Source organism: Chenopodium album, chromosome 25 (genome assembly GCF_948465745.1).
Source record: "Chenopodium album chromosome 25, dcCheAlbu1.1, whole genome shotgun sequence".
Lineage (NCBI taxonomy): Eukaryota > Viridiplantae > Streptophyta > Magnoliopsida > Caryophyllales > Amaranthaceae > Chenopodium > Chenopodium album.
In genome coordinates, this window is record NC_137858.1 from 7,186,821 (window position 1) to 7,206,900 (window position 20,080).

General features: G+C 35.9%; 2 protein-coding genes across 3 annotated transcripts; both read right to left on the reverse strand.

Annotated features, from left to right (window-relative positions):
• Window positions 1-6,485: 6,485 nt before the first annotated feature.
• On the reverse strand, window positions 6,486-14,130 carry LOC145614568 (uncharacterized). Of its 2 annotated transcripts, none has more exons than XM_081669626.1 (11): window positions 13,885-14,130; window positions 13,543-13,610; window positions 12,966-13,062; window positions 12,755-12,883; window positions 12,219-12,327; window positions 11,982-12,126; window positions 11,413-11,455; window positions 11,040-11,213; window positions 9,997-10,102; window positions 9,833-9,902; window positions 6,486-7,506 (listed from the first exon to the last, which is right to left on the reverse strand). In XM_081669626.1, the coding sequence occupies exons 1-9, from the start codon at window positions 14,098-14,100 to the stop codon at window positions 10,004-10,006; spliced, it is 1,080 nt and encodes a 359-aa protein (XP_081525752.1). In that variant the 5' UTR covers window positions 14,101-14,130; the 3' UTR covers window positions 6,486-7,506; window positions 9,833-9,902; window positions 9,997-10,003. The 2 variants fall into 2 exon arrangements, with proteins under 2 accessions (XP_081525752.1, XP_081525751.1); XM_081669625.1 differs by having other exon boundaries at window positions 6,486-7,532.
• Window positions 14,131-15,801: 1,671 nt separating this feature from the next.
• Window positions 15,802-19,773, reverse strand: LOC145614256 (putative ubiquitin-conjugating enzyme E2 16). Its single transcript, XM_081669277.1, has 6 exons — window positions 19,643-19,773; window positions 19,353-19,456; window positions 19,155-19,257; window positions 18,934-18,997; window positions 16,257-16,345; window positions 15,802-16,132 (listed from the first exon to the last, which is right to left on the reverse strand). Exons 1-6 carry the CDS (start codon window positions 19,670-19,672, stop codon window positions 16,037-16,039), a joined length of 486 nt encoding a protein of 161 aa, XP_081525403.1. The 5' UTR covers window positions 19,673-19,773; the 3' UTR covers window positions 15,802-16,036.
• Window positions 19,774-20,080: the final 307 nt, after the last annotated feature.

Genomic DNA, 20,080 nt, shown 5'->3' on the forward strand with positions numbered 1-20,080 from the left:
TCATTTGATATTTCCTTAAAGTCTCAAATGTTTCTCTCAGATCTGCTATATGGTCTCCTTTTTCCTTACTCTTCACTATCGTATCATCCACATACACCTCAACATTTCGTCCTTTCTGCTTCTCAAAAATCTTGTCCACTAACTTCTGATAGGTTGCCCCGGCATTTTTCAACCCAAACGGCATTGCCTTATAACAATATACACCAACATCTATTATAAAAAGCCGTTTTATTCCTATCAGCCTTATGCATGTTAACTTGATGATATCCAGAAAACTAAGCATAGCATGACCAGAGGTTGAGTCTACCAGCCTGTCTATCCGGGGTAATGAGTAGCAGTCCTTAGGGCAAGCCTTATTGAGATCTGTAAAATCCACACACATTCGCCACTTCCCTGTCGGCTTTCTCACCATTACTACATTCGCCAACTACTCTGGATATGTGCAAGGCTCAATGAACCCTGCTGCTAAGAGCTTATTTACCTCAGCCTGAATTGCTTCTATTTTCTCAGTTGAGAAATTGCGTTTCTTTTGCCTTATCGGTCTGCATTTTCTGTCAACATTCAACTTATGCTCCATCACCTCTGGATGTATTCCCGGCATCTCACTTGCTGAGAACGCAAAGACGTCTGCGTTCTCACGCAACAAGCTTATCAGATTACACCTCGTATCCACATCCATATCAGCCCCAACCTTCACTGTTCTACTCGGTTCACCTGGTTGCAATTCAATTTGGACAGTTTCTCCCCCCGGTAACGACCTTGGTGTTTCCTCAGGCCTTGCATCAAAGTTTTTCATGGTTAAATCCTGAACTGTCGGCTCACCTTCCCTTATCGGGTTACATGGTATCGTAGCACTACCAACCGGATTCTTCAAAGCTGTCACATAGCAGGCTTTTGACATAACCTGACCCCCATACACCTTCTCTACAGCTCCTAAATTCGACACATAAGCTATTGCCAGATGGTAAGTTGATACAACGGCCTGCATATCATGTATTATCGGTCTGCCGATAATTGCGTTGTAAGCTGACTTAACATCCACCACGAGAAACTCTGCCATCACATCTCTTGCCTGTGGCCCATCACCTAGCCTTACCGGTAACACAATACTCCCTTCTGGCCTTACAGTCGACCCATTAAACCCGATTACAGGATATGATACCGGTTTCAGGTATTGCCTTCCTATATTCATCTCATTGAAAGCTTGCATAAACAACACATTTGCTGAACTACCTCCATCTACCAGCACTCTTTTGATGTCAGCCCCATTTATCTTGGTTATTAGGAATAACAAATCATCATGCGGGAACACTACACCCCGTGCATCTTCTTCCGTGAACACTACCTGGGGTATTGACGTTGGCCGAGGACGGTTGTCTACATCCAAAGCACAAACTAAATGACGGTGCTCAGCCAAATGCTTCTTTGCTCCACTAATTGTCCCTCCATGAATTGGTCCCCCCGTTATCACATCTACCCTTCCAGTAGATAACGGTGGTATTCCTGCATCCCCTTGTCGAACTATTCCTCCTTGCGCCCTTTCAGGCCTTACCTCTATCCGTTGCCTTTCAACTGCTTGTGCCGACTGCTGATTCCTACCTGCATTCAACCGATACTGTGTTAAGTGCCCTTTCCTGATCAATTCCTCAATGTTGTCCTTCAATTGTGTACACTCCTCCGTATAATGTCCCACATCCCTATGGAACATACAATACTTCTTCACATCCCTTGGCCTTGCCTTCATGGGAGTCGGCCTTGACCAATCTTCTCTGTTCTGGTTTACTGAGTAAATTGCTGCCCTTGGTGCATTTAGGGGAGTATAGGTGCTATATCTCATTGGCAGCCTTGTCGGCTTGGTATCTTGCCGGCTTCCTCCTCCCCTTCCCGGGGCAAGAGCTCTCGGCCTACTTCCTCCAGACGATGTCCCTTCACACTGACTTTGCCCCTTTCCGACAATGACATGTCTGCTACTTGTCTTCATTAATTCTTCACTCTTTATGTAGTCATGAGCTTTGCTAAACGCCGCTGCTAATGTCGGCAGGTTTTTCCTTGTAAGGTACCGTTTAAAATCAGAATCAACCAATCCATTCATTAAAGCCATCACAACTATTTCCTGTTGCAATTTTGGAATGGTGTTTGCCTCATTGTTAAATCTCCTGATATAATCCCTCAAAGATTCATCCGGTTTCTGCTCCACGGCCATCAATTCTCCAGAGGTTCTCTGCCTCACACTGTTACTGACATACTGACCCACAAACATCTCGGTCAATCTTTCAAAGCTATCTACTGACCCAACTTCAAGGTTGTTAAACCAATCGGCTGCAGCCCCAATCAAAGTAGTCGGGAAGACTTTACACCATACTGCGTCCGAGTTGGTGTACAGCATCATGTGCCCCTCATAGGACGTTATGAATCTTGTCGGATCCCCTCTTCCATCGTACCTACAAGTCGGCATTTTCACCTTTTCCATTGGCTGATCCAAGATATGTTGGGCAAAAGGGGACGCCCTTAACTGCACCACTGTTCGCACTACCTGCCCCTCTACCTGCGAACTTCTCTGCTGCTGAGTTCTGGTACTCACAGTGCGACTTGAGGATTGTTCATCCCGCCGTGACGTTGCATGCGATCTTATCAGCGATTCATGTCGGGATCTTCTCGGCGAGTTCATCAACTGATTGTGCTGCTCCTCCTGGTTGCGGTGCGGTGTTCCTCTATCGGCCTGAGCGGCCCCCCTTTCAGCATGTGCCGCCTCAGCTTCCTTTCTCTTCTTACTCATTGCACTCATCACCCTTGCGGCCGTTTCCAATTCATCTGGAGTGAATGCTGCCATAGGATCCTCTGCCTCCCCTCCTCCTGCAGGGGAGGTTATCGACATGTGAAACTGGTTACCCTCTAAGGCATGGGTTTCATCCACTATTTCCACCTGAGGTTGTTCTATGGGTATTTCATTGTTTCCGTCCATAATTATCGTTGTTATATATATATTTTGTGTGAGGTTCTTAGGCGATAGAAGTGATCAAGCCCCCTCCTTCTAGCGCCAAATTGTTTCTGTCTGAACCTGATTCCCCCAAGAACTCGGACCTGAGATCCTGATACTCCTATCGGCAAGCTGAGAACCTACACAATGAGAAGAAGTTAGCTAACCCCGGGGTGGTCCGGGGATAACCACTCCGATGACAAAGTCAGAAAATGTTTAAGAGAAGAAAGTAAGTAAGAGAGAGAGAGTAGAGAGAGAGAGAGAGAGAGAGAGAGAGAGTATCATTCATGTCCTCATTAGCGAGGTCTTACCTACTATTTATAATGATTTACCTTGACTGGTGGCTCTCATCCATGCAGAGCCTTCTGTGCCAAGTGTCGAGCTTCTGTTGCCACGTGCTGAATTCCGACAAGCCGACATGTCCTCTTTCTGGAACATATCGGCATCCTCTCACAATTGTTCAGAGTTTGGTCACGTGCTTTCACCAGATATCAGTCATACCCAGATATCATCCCATACAATTGTCATAAGTTTTATACTAAAATTTGGTCCTAAAACCAAAAATAAATGAACTTTTTTTGTGTACAAATGGACATTTGTGCTAAATTTCTGGCAGAATGTTCAGAATGTCATTAATGAAGGTGGGTTATTTTAATGGTATGGAATTAATTAACTAGTTACTAAACAAACATTAATATTAAACTCCGGAATCACTGTAATATGAAACTGTTTGTTTCTCCTCATGTAAAGCAAAAGGGATGTTGTATTCATGCCTTGATAGTTCCATATTGTCATGTTAGCATGCATCGCTCTGTGATTGCTCCCCTTCTTGTAGGTATTGATCGAGTGCGACTGATAATGCTCAATTTATAAATGAGACACGTAATAAGTTATCTTAAAATATTATTCTGATCATGGCTTTCTTAGCTACGTAGTGTATTTATCGATAAAATAAGTCACTATTAACATGATGTAATATAACCTTCCGGACATGCTTACACTTAGCAATAAAGCATGTCACCTCAAGAGGGCAACATTTAGAAAATTATATTTTAGGCTACTCCTCTCATATAACTACTACAAAAGAAGTACCAAAACTTAAGGCATCATTTTATTGTAGATATCCATGCTAGGAGAAACTTTAATCTTGTTTAAAAATGTGGAGTTTTAAGTTTCTTTGTAAATTTAGAATAAGAAATAAATTAGTATGCATAATGTGACAATTTGAGTAATTTAGAATTGCATTTGTGCACATTATATATACAACAACAATGTTTCTATCAACTTTTGACTAAGTTATAAGGTTAAAAAAATAAGTTTCTACCCTTTATAGAGGATATCCTTTAGCATATAACTCAATTGTCAATGGGTGTTGTGCTCTTCATTCGATATTCACAGTCATAACTTATTTAAATTCCAAGTAAATTAATCTATACTCATATTTCATGCTATAAGTGAATATAATAAGATGATTATAGCTTATACAATATTGAGTTTGAATTTTTATTGATTTTAATTGGATTATAAAATAGTCTGTTATAAAAAAATAAACAAATAAAAACAAACTTGTAACATCATTAGCAATAGGCCCATCTACTATAGCTAAATGACTAAATGAGTGGATGAATCACTTTCTTAATACAATCCAAATTACTCGAACATACAGAGTTTGTCAATGCATGTCATCTTACCCTTATAGATGGAGTTCTCCTTAAATTTATCTTACTTCTTTTCATGTCCCAATAATTTTATATAAATGAATTTGATTTGACTAGCAATAGTGTGTAAAATAGGAGTGCAATCCAAGAAAAGAATTCATGTTTTAAATGCGCTCGAGAGTATTTTAAGGAAAACTGTGATTACAATTCTAAAAACAACAACAAAGTGTCAAAATCATTCTCACAAAGACATACGAGTATGAAATGATGTACATGAATACTTGAAGATTAGGTTCATATAAAATTATGAACTTTAAGCAAGCAAAAAAATAATTGAAAACATCCACTTCAAGATGTTAGGGTTAGAGCCAATCTACTATGGCTGGACCTTGCATGGTTTGGATTGAATTTTCTAAAACGATAATTGTGATGTTCTTCCAATTAAGGCTATTTGGTCGCAATTTGCATGACAATTATTCCGATCCAATTTTATAAGATTTGGGTATTGAGTCAATCGGATGGATTTTTGAATCATTCTAAAACCGAACAAAATAATAGGCGAAATGTTTTGGATGAGACGATCTAAAGAGAAAAGAATAGGCGAAAAAAAAATAGATTCATAAAAGTTTAACTGCTATCTTCCTTCTCACCATTATTGCTTTCCTAACACACTATTAAACTTTACCAAATTCTTATGTACATTCACATCGTTTGGTGGTCAACATACATGATCATTTCAAACACTCCATCATAGAAAATTAAGAAGACTAAAAGTTATTTAATCCAACTTTAATTTTCTTTCAACCTAAAATAAATAGTTAGCTCATATTCTACATTATACTATTATAATGTGGCAACATTAGTAGTTTAGTACCATACACCTCTAGATGGTGATGTAATGAATTAGCCTCCTAGAAGGAACCTAAAAAATCAACCAAAAATCAAGGCATTTTTGAATGGTTTATACTTTTTAGCTCAAAACATGTGGCATAAAAAAATGTAGTATAACAAGACATTTTGTTTGGACATTACTTCTAATATGGACAATAAAAAGAAATTAATATTATAAATTTTATAAAAATAAAATTATAATTAAATGTGGTGGTTAGAGGGCAACAAACAAAAATTGACACGTAATCATAAATTTGTACCCAACCTTAGCTTCTACCTATTTGACAAATCTTCTCTTCCAATCATAATGGATTTGTTTACCAATTAAAATAAAGTAAATCATATAATTGTATATAATAAGGTTACAAAGAAAAACAAAAAACTTTGAATTTGAGCGTATTCGTGTGTTCCATGCTGCTCCTGCTCCCTCGGTTTGTGGGGTAATCATAGATCAATCACGCCAAAGACTGCAATTTCATAAACATTATCTTGTTTGGAAATGTTAATACAAAGTATATTCGACCAAAATAGTGTTAATTAATGGTTGATTTTACACCAAACTATTGTTTTATAATATACTTAGTCTTGATGCCTAAGTTATTGTGTTAAAGACTTGTGACTGATTGTATGTTTCTTGATTGGTTTCTTAAAGAGTGAAATCGGAAATTCTAATGGAAATTTCCTTTGTCGGAGGAGAGTTTACATTATTTGAGGAAACGGAGTAAGATTTTAGGAATAACTAAACACACCTTTTAGAGCTACAAAGGACATTGATGTATGTTAGATTGACTTTGACCGGTACAACAAAATTAATTGATGTATGCCTTATAAAATAAAAACATCAGCAATGCTAACAAAGAATGACATGGTTTAAAAACAAAAAAAAAAAAAAAAAAAAAAAAAAACAAAGAATGACATTGCAAGTAAAATTTTCATTACTAATAAATCAGCAAGAGTAACATCAGCTATTTTCATATTTTTCCAGAATAAGGTAAGCAATCAGACTTAGGATAGAGTAAATAAATAAAACTGTGCAATGTTTTAATTGCTCGCAAAACGGCACCATTAAGCAAGGTCTGGCATGATAGCAAGAAGCATAGTTCACAGAATCACCATGAGATCGAGTTGAACACTTGAAACACAAGAGGAGGACGAAGATAGACGGGTTTTGATATTCAATCAGAAATACTCGGAATCTCATTGTTACATCATTCTAGTGAAAAGCCAAGAAAGTAACAAAACATAGACATAAATTTGAACTTAAATGAACTCCAACAGAATTGTAATTCAAGATATAACATTCCAAGATTGTGGAAACAAAACCTAATTTAGGAACATTAGTCGTACAAAATGGCTCCAATTGCTTGACTTCTCTTCTCAATTCTCATCAATTATTCAAACAAAGGGCCCACTACACAAATGTAACCCCAAAAACTGCAATAAATGGCTCTAATTGCTGAACTGCCCTCCAAAATATCAGATTATTCTAAATCATCAAGCCATAAAAAATATGCCAAGTATGTATGAATTATACCTTAGAGTTAGTCTTCAATTTGTCAAGTCCTAAATCATGGTCCCAGTGTTATATTAATGCTACTGATACTAACTCGAAAGACTAATTAAAGTAGTCATAATCTTCAGTAATACCACAGTGAGATATATAGTAGAACGTCTAAAACTCGATGCTGGATTGTTGGACCACTTACATGTGAAGGAAAGGTGACGGGATAATTCTGTTTTCTCATGCGCCACTATAAGACTGATATCTGCAAGAAGGAATTACCTTATAATCTTCCCACCAACTGCGTTTTTCATTGCATCAGCAACAAAATCTTCACAGCACATGACGAACTTTCCACAAATGATAGTATCTCAATTCAACAACCAAGTTCAAGGAGCTGATTTGTTAAGCCTCTTTAATGAGCTGAGCAATGCCAAATACTGATCTGCACCTTTGAAAAGGAATTTCAAAGAATCTTTCTGCATTTTTGTAGCGCAGAAAATACCTGCAGGTTACAAACTTACGTTCAACTTATAACATTAAATGCAGGTATTCTCAACTTCTAGCTACTCAACAGCTTATCACGCCAAAAATATCAGCTCGTATAATTTAAGTAGTACAGGAGCAACTATCAGAATAGAAGGCAACCAAAACAAAGAATAAGGTGACAACGAGTGACAAGATAATATACAAACAGGATGTTATGAGAAAAAGTTACCAGCATAGAACCAAAAAAAATGATCATTCAAGACTAACGAAGCCATATAGTTTAGGGCTTTAGGCCATGCTGAGTAGAAGCAATAAAGACACCCTCAGTCAAAAGTAAACTACATTTGTTCCTTTATTCAGTTCGTCAATAACCTTAAATACCCCAAAATAATCATCCACCAACTTTTTCAAAGATTATATAAACATTCTGTTCCCTTTTGAGTTTTACCAAAAAAAAATCAAGCCTTCAAACCAGTGAGAAGTGAGGTTTTTTTTTTTAATTTACTTTTCAGGTGGGCAGTTTTTCAAATAGACTGGTCCATTATTCAACAATTTGTCATTGTACATATTAAATTTAAGACCCAAAAAGCTACCAGTCTGCAAATTAAATAAGCCACTGAACAAATTGAAATACTCGTATAAGATTAAGCTTACAAGGCTCAGAAAACCTATGATTAGTCAGTTGTACTTAATGACACAATGGGACCCTTTGTTGTATATCACCAAGTAGCAATGCTAACAAGGCATGCAAGAGTATAATTGAAATGAGTCAATGACCAAGTAGCAAAAAGTTTATTAAGACACGTTTACTTCAAAACGTAGGGTTATCTACTTATTTTATATACTTCAGCCAAAGCGTTATCCTGTCTGATTTATAAGCACCATATTGCTCTTTTGTTTTAGCATGTAGAGCACGGATGCTTTCATCAATCAGATCAAGTAATGATGTCTTCCATTAACCTTGTTTTTCAGAACCAGGAACATCACAGTTGTACTCAGCCTATATTACTAACAGATGATGTGACAAAAGAGAGCATTGAGACTATTTTGGGGCTTTCCATTTCACCTCAAGCACCTGGGTCACAACTCACAACAATGTGCATGCACAACAAACAATTCATTATGGACCAAACTTGAACATAGTTTTCATGATTTAGCCAAGTCTAGCACCTGGACACATAACCCACTCTGAGTCTCTGACAGGATTGAGAAACTCACGAGTCAATAATATTGGAGACAAATGCCAGTTGCCTGAGCATTAAGACAGAACGCATGAAGTAGCAATAGATTTAGTCAGCAAACAACTTCTCTGGAAGGGCAAATATTTTAAGCATACCACTTGCTCCAGGTGTTGTACTCTCAAAACTTAAGGCTTTATGCTAGCAAATTATTAATCTTTCAAACAAGGTTTACCACAATTTATTTGTACCCCATCATATTGCAACCTGATATTGCATATAATGTAAGTAATTATCACCTAGCAATGAGTTCCAATTTAGTTTGTTCACTTTTCTTTTTCGCCCATCCAATTTAGTTTGAATCTATCAAAAATTGACAATGGCCACCATTGCTATTTATGTCTGTCTACCACATTGCTAATAGTAACAGACCCCCACTCTCTCATCCAGTAAGAAATTACCCCACTAGATCCCATCATATCCACCTTTTTTCTTATCATAAATAACGTTTGATAATCAAACACCAATTTATCTCCTAAGCCTATGCTTCATGATAAGTAAACAAACTAAATTATTACTGAGGAAATATTTATATATAAAAGTTAAGTAGGCGACAAAGGAGAATACTAGCTTTATGCTTTTACTGAAGCTAAAGATATCAGCCAAGAGATCATGCAAGTTCTCTAAAGAGGTGATAGGATTAAGGACATTCCTGAGACCCAATTCCTCATATATGGGTGGCTGGGAGCATGGATGGAGTGGGTGGCCAAGTAGATAAGAGGCAGACAATGCCAAATATGGATAGGATAACTGGATAAGGCACCAGTATTTGGAGGGTTTACTTCTGCCTTTTCTGATAACTATTGGGAAGTGATTGGGCTACAGGGGAGTAAGTAGATTAACTTTGATCTCTTCCTGCATACTAAGATTGATGAATCATGACCCTTGATTCCAAGGACTTATCTACTAAGGTTGGAAATTACCATATAATAATCGTATTAAGGTTACCATTTTATCATCCATTAAGGTTGGGAATAATTATTCAGTCACCCTTGTTCACTTTAACAGATTCCCAAGATATTTCATGCAATAATCTATGATACATAAGAAATACATAAGGAGGGAACTTTACACATACCTCTTTCTCTAGCTCTGAGGCTGGAAGACTCTCATTAACAAATTATTTTGAAAACCAGTTTCTGCTTTTCCTGTAGTAAAAACGATACCTTGACAATATAAGACGCAAATTATAGGATGGAAGATGCAAACTAAATATAAAATCTAAAGAATATCATTCCTTGCCTCCTTTTTATTCCTCTCCCACAAGTTGCTTCCCAAATTTCCGTAATGCAAGTGCATAAACTTCCTTCCTTTTCCTTGAAGTTCCTTCAGCAACCAACTTGACAGCCTGCATCAATCACATATCAATGGCTAATCCACAAAAAAAAGTTTGAACATTTGAATCAATTGAACAAAGGCATACCTTCATAATACAAAATGCAGCAACTTTATATACAATAAAAATGAAGAATCATCCAACAAGCAGAATTCCAATGTTGATCTAAGATATATACTTGACAAAAAATAACGGCAGGTACAAATAATACAGGGTGGGAAAATCTTGATATATATGCTTCTGCTTTACCAGATTTAAAAGTGATTGATTTTCTTCATCAAAACAGCTAATATTATTCAAACACTCAACAAGCATTTAAAGACCACAGCTGAGTACAACACATTTTAAGAGGTAAATATACTTCCTTTCAGATAGAAATGTAAGCTGATATGATAAGCACACATTACGTGTGTGCTGAAATTATGCTTCCTGAAAAACAACATCCAAGCACATTCAATATCAAACAAGTTTCAAGAACGAAGTCCATAGGAAAGCCATTCCACCACCCCCCCCCCCCCCTCCCACCTCCCAGAAAGCACAAATAAAAAATTTTGAATTTTCAAATTGATTTAATTTTCAAATTGATTTTTCCACCTATGCATATGAAATTCAATTGATCATATAAACGATTGAAACATTCAAGAGGGTGGCAAAGATTAGTGAAGGACAAACCAACAAGAAAACTACAACAATAGTCATCAAGCATTTTAGAGGAACTACACATCCAATAGACGCATATTTCTCTCCCAACAATTAGCTTCCATGAGCAGAACAATTTGCCTGTCTTTCCATGATCCATGCTCTCTTTTATTTTACAAAGATCATGCTCCCTAGATCAAAGGACTTTCTAGACATATAATCTGTACTTCAGTTAAACAGTAAAACTTATTAATCACTTCAAAGAAAGTACACCCTATAAAAAAGATACAGAAGAAATGAACATCCATACCATCGATAGACTATGCCCATTAGTAATGAGCTCCCTAAGTTCATCCTCAATCTGAGAATCTGGTGGAGCTTCATCAACACAGTCGGCCTTTCCCTCTATTAGAAGTGTCATTTCTCCCTTTGGTTTCCGAGATACAAATGCCTCCTTAGCGTCCTGCAAGGTACCACGCCAAAACTGCAAGGCTCATGGTAGTTAGAACTCAATGACAAAAGGCCAATATCCAATCTAGTCTAGATGGTAATATAAATATATAATAGTCAAAACAATCAAACAAATGCTAATATAATCAGATCCATAAAATTATGGGAAATACTTTCACTCATTCAAGTAGCTAACAAATCACTATCTACCTAAACCCTCACTAGAATCATACCTCTTCATGGATTTTGGTCATTTCTCGAGCTATGACACATCTCCTGCAACATTACAAAGTATAATATCACAACCAATCATTACATAAACAAAAAAATGTTAAGGTAGTTGCAATCTTGCAATTATTTACTCCTCCTTTCTCAACTTTCTGCATCTTTCCCTTCTATTCCCTTTTCATAATCCCTCCACCCAAAACTGATTGCTTCCAATGGAGAGAAAATGCCAAGGGAAACAATTTGCCATAACCCAAATAAAGTTACTTTGATTACTAAACAAAAGCTATCAGCTAAATAATTAAACAAGAGTTCATGCTTTAAGTAATTAAGTATAGAGGTGCTTGTCCTTATTTGTGAGTACCATCCGAAGGAAGATAAGGACAAATCACTGAGGTGAAGGACAGTAATCCTAAGGAAAACTGACATGTCCTTTACATGCACAAGATAATTCTCTAACAAAATGTATTGAGAAACAATTTTTGACACCAATTTACAACCTTGACTACACAGAGTAAACACAAGCATTTGCCTATTTTATTAGATATCATCCGATTTGCATCGAGTAAACATTTACCTTGAGTTGCCAAAAACTGAAGAAGTTTCTTCAAGAAACTGGTGTAGCTTGTGCGGGGGAACAAAGAAAATCTGTGTCGCACTCTGGTTGGCAGAGAGCAAGAGCCTCTCTCTTCTAGACCCAGCATGCTTAGGAAGAAATCCAACTAGATCAACAAAAGGAATGGAGGAATAAGATACCACCCGACTACATTGAGGAAAAATTACAGATTTGTACACCTGATAGTTTGCAAATTACCAAAGGTGAAGTCATCAGTTGGCAACCCCGAGGCAGACAGAGCAGAAACTACAGCGGAAGCTCCAGGGATGGGAACTACAATAATTTTTTCTTCAACACACAGCTTCACCTGTGGACAAGAAATATAGTCAATACAACCATAATGTAGAATAATTTCCTCATAGTATTATCCACAACTCAATTTATGGTAACTGACCAAATCTTGAGTTAAGCAGAATCTTGATTTTAAACTGGTAGCAGGCAACTTGTGTAAACAGAGAAAAAGTATGATAAGAACTATAATTGGTTAGATGAAATTCTAGCCATGATGATAATATCATGAACAGAAGGCAAAATACTTTTAAAGGACATTCATAGTATAAAACACTTATAAAGATGGTTGCAAATTTGAAATGTAAATCAAGGATGAAATTCATCACAATCCCACCCCTTCAATGAACAGGTCAATGGTTTGATAGCAATATAGCATTCTAGCCAGCATTAGAAAAAAGTTGGGATAAATATAAAAATGAAGATTAAAGGACGCATCAACTGACCAATTCTGTTCCAGGATCACTAATACCAGGCATCCCAGCATCACTAATCAGAGCGACAATTTCACCCTCTTGTAAACGTTTCAAAACAGTTTGGCCTCTCTGAAACTCGTTAAACTTGTGATAGCTCATCTAGAAACAAAACAAGCTTCAATCAAGATACAAACTAGCTGAATCTAGGAAACAAAAACAATAATCCCATCATTATACATACAAGGGGCGTTTTGATTCCATAATACTGAAGCAACTTTCCAGAATGTCTAGTGTCCTCAGAAAGTATCACGTCAGCTGATTTCAGCACCCGCAACGCACTAAAATTTAAGATCAAGTTGAGAAGGGCAAAAGTTCAATATACCAAAGAATAATCTAAGTCAAGAAACCCACAAGCTCATGAAATATCAACAAGAAACAATTTGGTAGTCCTAGTGTCAATCAATATAACACAAACCAACAGCTTGAATATCATCAACACCTCAACGGAACAACACATAAACACTAAAATCTTCAACATTCCACATGATTCACCTTTAAAGGTCAAAGCTTGAAGTAATGCATCGAAAACTAACTCTAACATGACCAAAAGACGAGGATATTTAACAACAAAATAAACGCAAAACCTCAGAAAACAAGTTGTTACTGAAAATCAACAACACATCACAGTTACCAAATTTGAATGAAGTACATATTTCATAGAAATAAATTGATTGATACACATTGCATTGAAAGAATTAGCATCAACAATACAAGAAATGAATAAACAACTTGAAAATTTCGAATTGGGAGACAAATACCGTAATGTGATATCTTCAAGATTACCAATGGGAGTCCCAACTAAATACAAACCCGGCTTCAAAGTCCCCTGTCATCAGTACTCAATACAATCAAAATTTTGAAGGACTATATAATTCTAATTTGTAAGCCCATTTATATTATATTATGTTTAGAATCAAATAACATATACACAATTAGCATACCAATAATTAAAATTAAAAAGGGTACAAAATCAATAAACAAAATTAGGGTGTTAAGGGATAAACCCTAGTAAATTGCAAAATTAAAACTTGACCCAATAAAAATTGGCAAATTTGAGGTTGACCCATTTCAGGAAATTGGTCAAAGGAGAGAGAGAGGACCTGATTAGGAGGTTGTGGGAGGGTGAAATCGGGTGTATCAGAGTCAGAGGAAGCGACATGAGAGTTGGAGCAGAACGAAACGACGGCGTATTTGGGGTAACGGAAGGAGGAGATTGAAGAGGAGAGAGAGTGGGAGAAGAGAGTGCGCCACCGTGAAACTATCGCCGGAGTATCAGAAATCGCCGTCCATGGTAGTAAGCGCGCCACCGCCATCATTTTCAGACTACACCAGGATAATCACACTCACTGGAGTTACTACAGCCTATAGGGGGTATTCTTTTAATTTTTTATCGAGTCAAAACGTCTCACGGGTCAAGCCGGTCAATCTAACCCAAGAAAATGGTTTAGGTTAGACATTTTGGAACCAAGAGAAGCTATAGAAACTTATTTTTTTTGATTTTTAGAGAGGCATAAGGACTAAGGATGGGGGTAAAAATCAATCCTAGGAACTCGTGGAATCGGGAGAAAACTCTAACCACTTGAGCTATCCCTCATTCTCAATAGAAATTTATTCCTAAAGTAATCTACAAATTTTTAACTTCGAGTTAGTGTGGGATCAGAATATGTAAAATAACCATGTTCATATTTCATTAAAAGATTTTGATTGGATTATGTAGGTTAAAATAATTTCAATCATTTATATATTATGAATTTTTTGTTGCTAGTACATGTTTGACTAATAACATCATTTGTTAACATGTTGATCTAAGTTTTTTATCTTCAATATGTCAAAATAAATAAATAAATATATAAAATATATTTATTCAAACTTCACGAATAACCCCCCCCCCCCTTTTTTTTTTATTTTTATCCATTCACGCCTTTGATACAAGATGTTAGATTGTAAATAAGCTTGACTAACCATCAAATTGTTGACCTCCTACTGGTACGAAACGAACCACTAAAAACATGTTACAGATATGAGATATACTCCGTAATCAAGATGATAAGAGTGTCAAGTGGTAACCATATCATAATAAGTTTAATAATCAAAAACTTCAAATTATGGTCTAAAGATCCTAATTTTAGCTATTACTTTTCACATGTCAATAATACTTGTATCAATTTAGTCACTATTTGACCAAAAAATAAGACATTTATCGATGCAGGCAACTCATTCAATTTGATGTGGCCCATTGAGATAGCAAAGGGTAAAGCGTTGGCTATGGCAATTCGGTTAGGAAGACAGCAAGGCTATGGTAATATCATTCGGTAATCTGATTGCCAAACGGCGATTAATCGTATGGTGAAGGGTGTAACCCTCTTGACTGAGCTGGACTCGCTACTTGATGACATCCTCTCTATGTGCACTTCCTTTGAATCAGTGTCTTGGTTGCATATAAAGAGGGAAGGCAACTTTGTCACCCACCACTTAGCCAGGCTTATTCCTTTTGGGGTAGAACAAATGTGGATGAACCATTATCCTCATGAAATATCTCCTTATGTACTTATGGATAATCTTTTGATGGAATTAATTTGTTAGCCTTGCTTCTTTAAGAAAAAAACTCATTGAATTTGAAATTCAGTTGTAATTAAATGGATCTAATTAATTCTTTTTGGTCAAAACAATTGGAGCATAGAATTGTACTTCATCACTTCATTGCTAAGATCTTTCATCTAATCATATAGATTAACTAGGTGATTTGTAGTGTCAAACTGTCAATGTTCTGGTTCATTTAATTATTTGTGCTAAATGTGTCAAAAGATTGTTAAAACCATCAACTATTGACACAATAACACAAAAAATTGACATTTACCGCCCGTCATCTGCACTTTATTATTTTAAGCTCTAAAAAGATTGCTTAAACCATACTTCGTATATCTCAATAGCCTGCACACTGCACTCTAATCTGCACTAAACACTTCCAGGGGTTAGCTAACTTAGCTTGCTCAGATTCCTACTGTGGCATAGCAACATTAAACAAACCTGCTAACTTTCTCATACTTTTAAATCAGAAGCCATTGCTTTACATCTGATGTTTCCGTATTTTAGAGGTGTATCATCCCCCGAGCTAAACAAGAGGGTTTACATAAATCCTTTTTACTCCCGCATCCACTTCAATATCTCCTGGAGATAGGAGGCAGTATTCATCCTAGAAGTCAATTCTATATAACAGTGTTTCAATAGGTCTGACAAAACACTACTCATATATTACACTTTATCATCATGAAACCACCACCTCGTCTCCTTAGGAGATCTACCGTTCTTACATTTATTCACATAACGGTCATTGTCTGCAGGGCGTTGCTGCAAAATGTAACAAAATTGTTTCAGTTATCTTGCTTAAGAAATAAGAATACGAGTAAGCAAAAGCACAAATGGCAACTGCTGGGAGTCGGGGGTGTGGCCAGGGGAAAGTAACTCAACAAACCTTTGAGGTAGAGCTTGACAGCATTGAAAGAATACTGATACAAATTGAGCTGACTGTCATCGCTGGGGACCAAGAGTCGTATAAAATATCTGCAGTCATAGACAATACGAGAAAGTATGTGTTGGCAAGGTCAGTATTAAGACAAATCATCTTAATGGTCCCATACAAAATACACAAGAACCTATATTAGGAGAGATTAATATCAACAACGATTTGTGGAAGAAACAAGGACTGTGAGCTTGCACTACAACATGGCCTACATAATGTTTGAATGACTTGTGAAAAAGATTTCCAATATCAATATCATGAGATTCATTACCATCCATTGGTAAACAAAATAAAAAAATGAGTAGAATACAAAAAAAGATATCTTAGGCACAATAATATCAACGCATAATGAGGTGGTAAGCTATTATGATATAATTACAATATTACTATATCTAGGTATAAAGATACAATTCTCCAAAGTCTATCCCCAATAATCACAATCTCAATCACATTAGAGTGGCTGATGTCTTCTTCATTAGTCTATCCATATATAGAAACTAAGGCTGGGAAATTTGAAACATGGGCAACACTAAATTTATAGAAAGACACAATAGTCAATGCATCTATTGAGCTACATAAGTGAGATCAAACTTTATTTCAGCAACAATAACAACAGCCATTGGGAAATTTTTGTCCAGTGGGGTTTGGGAGGTCAAATCTAAAACGTAGAATGACTCTCAGGTGGAGCACAGACGGTAGACCAATTAAGGAAAAAACAAGATTTATTGCTAACTGATGAAAGAGGGGCATTCAGTGCATAGATCGGCTAAATGATCCGAACCATCTCACAAACTGACCTATCTGGCACCTTTTACGTTTTTAAATAAAACTGTAGGTAGTTGGCTTGTAGAAAATTAATCCTCTATTATAAATTCCTTCATTTTATAAATATATTGAACAAAAGACCCATGAAAAATATAAGTAGCTATTATGTGAAAAATGTAATTTGCCAAAGTCTATCCACAAGAATGACAATCTCAGTGCACATTAGAGGCCCTTATATCTTTTTTTATTAGTTTATAAAGGTACAGAAACTGAGGCTAGGAAAAATGTAACACGGTCTTCACTAACTTAACAGAAAGGCACAATAGTCAATGCACCTATCAAGCTACATGAATAAGATCATACATTGTTACATCATTAAAAATGACAGACATTGGGGATCTTGCTTCTAGCAGGGTTGGGGAGGTCAATTTAAATGCAGCAATAACCCTAAGATGTAGAAAGACAATTTCATGTGGAGTTTAGAACCATAATGGAAATTATTATATTCATTCTACTAACTGATAAAAGAGGTGCATCGAGTGCCCAAGTGTTCCAAACCATCAAGTAACATAGTATGCACTTGATATGCCTTGTAAACATATGGAGTATAAATTTTGTCAGCAAAACAAAGACATTATAATAACTAAGGCTTAGCCCTCAATTTGTTGAATAATTATTTATCAGAACAAAAGGGGCACAAATTTTTCAACGGAATGAAGAGGATGATAATTCTAAATTTAAGTCTAGAGGAGAAAACAGCCCTGATTATGCTCATAATCCAACATCAGATTGGAACTATGAGAAATATATGTACTTATATTAATCTAACTGATTATAAAGGAAAAATATATATGCTAATAGGAGGCTGTGTAGGCTTATTACACCAAATCAACATTAGATTTGTTACTAATTCTTCATAGGCAGCAATAACAGTAGAAAATAAACAAAAAGATAGGCACTCAGAAAGTCAGAAGTCAAGCTTTACTCAACACCTTTAGACTCACAAGAACAATGACCATTAGCATTTCTATGCATTGTTATCAGTTCATCACATTCAAATATCTCATAATCAGTTATAATAAGCAATCTGTTACAAAGTCCTCTAAAATATGGAAATTGGAGGTTATTCTTTTCATTAATCACTTTCATCCAAACCAATTCTAGGTTTATCCCCTTAAACAAATTAAGCATAAATCTCAATAAAATCCAACAAGTGCACAATCAACTCATCACCATTCACCACTATCTGCAAGTTACAAAATCGTCTAGAATCACCCATTCCCCTCTTCATCTACATATCCATATACTTTTAATTTACGAGGACATGTCAATGCATTAACAGAAACTTTCACCCCAATCATTTAATATATCCCTAAGGGTCTGTTCTCATTGGCTGAACTCAGCTAGAACTGAACTGACTGAACTGAAATGAATATTTTATAAGAGATAGAAATTAGGAGCTGAACTCAACTGAATTTCAACGTATGAGAACAGGCCCTAAGTAGCTACAACCCCAAAATACAAAATCACAATATATAACATATACGTAGTATGAGCAATGTCAAGATTGTCAACCGTCAATGAAAGAGTTCATTATTCTAACACGTCATTCAGTTCAATTGACTTCAATAATACCGCAAATAGCCTACTATGACTATAATACAATACAATGATACAAACATACAACATATTGTACTAGAATTCCACATACTCTCTCCATTTTAAACTAGTCACACATTGATAGTGTAATTTAAACTAGCTACGCGACAACTAAATTTATACGGATGTATAATTAAGAAACACAAATAGAGAACAAGTAAACATTAACAACTAAAAAAAAAGTTCATCTGATATAAATAATTACCTAAACAGATGTGCCCATTGCTGTAAATGTGAGGATGCAGAGGAGCAGGAGGTACAAATATAACCTATACCCCAAATACCAACAAATTAAACCAAATTCTAACCTAGCAAATTGTGCAAGTAAAATAAACTATAATAACAACAATAATTTAACATAAAATAATCAAAAATCAACAATTTGTTTTTCTGGGGTTCAATTGAATTAGAAAAATAAAAAATAACCTGGGGTGCTTCCATAGGATAATGCTCTGGAAAATCAACCTGAAGCTGATAAGTCTCGTTCGCATACAAAGTTCCAGGTGCTCCAGAAACTTCGATCACCCATCTTTTTTAACAAAACAAAAACAAAAACTATATAAAAATCATAACTTTTTTAAATTATGAAAAAAACCCAGAAAAATTAATGAAAATATATTATACCTTTGAAGATTATCGGTGACCTTATGTTTGAAGCCAGCAGGAGGATTAAGCTGCCACTCAACAAGCTCTTTTTGGAGTCGATTTTGGGCGATCTTGCTTAAAGTCTGAGAATTTAAACAATCAAACATGTAAATTAGCAATTATTATTATTATTATATTATACACCCGGGAACACGATGTACAGGTTTAAACTGTACGTGATTTCGGGAGCATGATAGGCATTATGCTATCGAGTGTGAGATCTAAATTGCGGTAAATTAAGGTAAAATTAAGAGATAGAAAAGAAGAACCTTGCGTGATTGAGTGGAGGAACTTGTCATGGTTTGAAAGAGAGAGAAAAAGAGAGAAGAGTGGCAGAAAGTAATTGTGGGATTTTTTTAATGGGGTCGGAAGATTGAAGAAGATGGAGAGAATTTACTAAAGTTAAGGATAAATCAGTCTTTGGTAAAGAGACATATTCCTATAATAATTCCCAAAAAATAAAAAAAAAAATTATGTTTTCTGTTTTACGGTTTTAATTTGACTTTTGCACTATCTATTTACCTTCTCCCTTTATCGTTATTTAAATGCCCTAGTTTGATTGCGTATGTTTGTCAACGCATAATTTTAATCAATTATTTTTTTTAATCATATCATATAACTAATACTTTTAGCCAGGCGATAAACCACACTTGACGTTCTAATTTTTCGCCAACGCCAAGTGTCGTGCCACGTAGGATAGTGTTTTA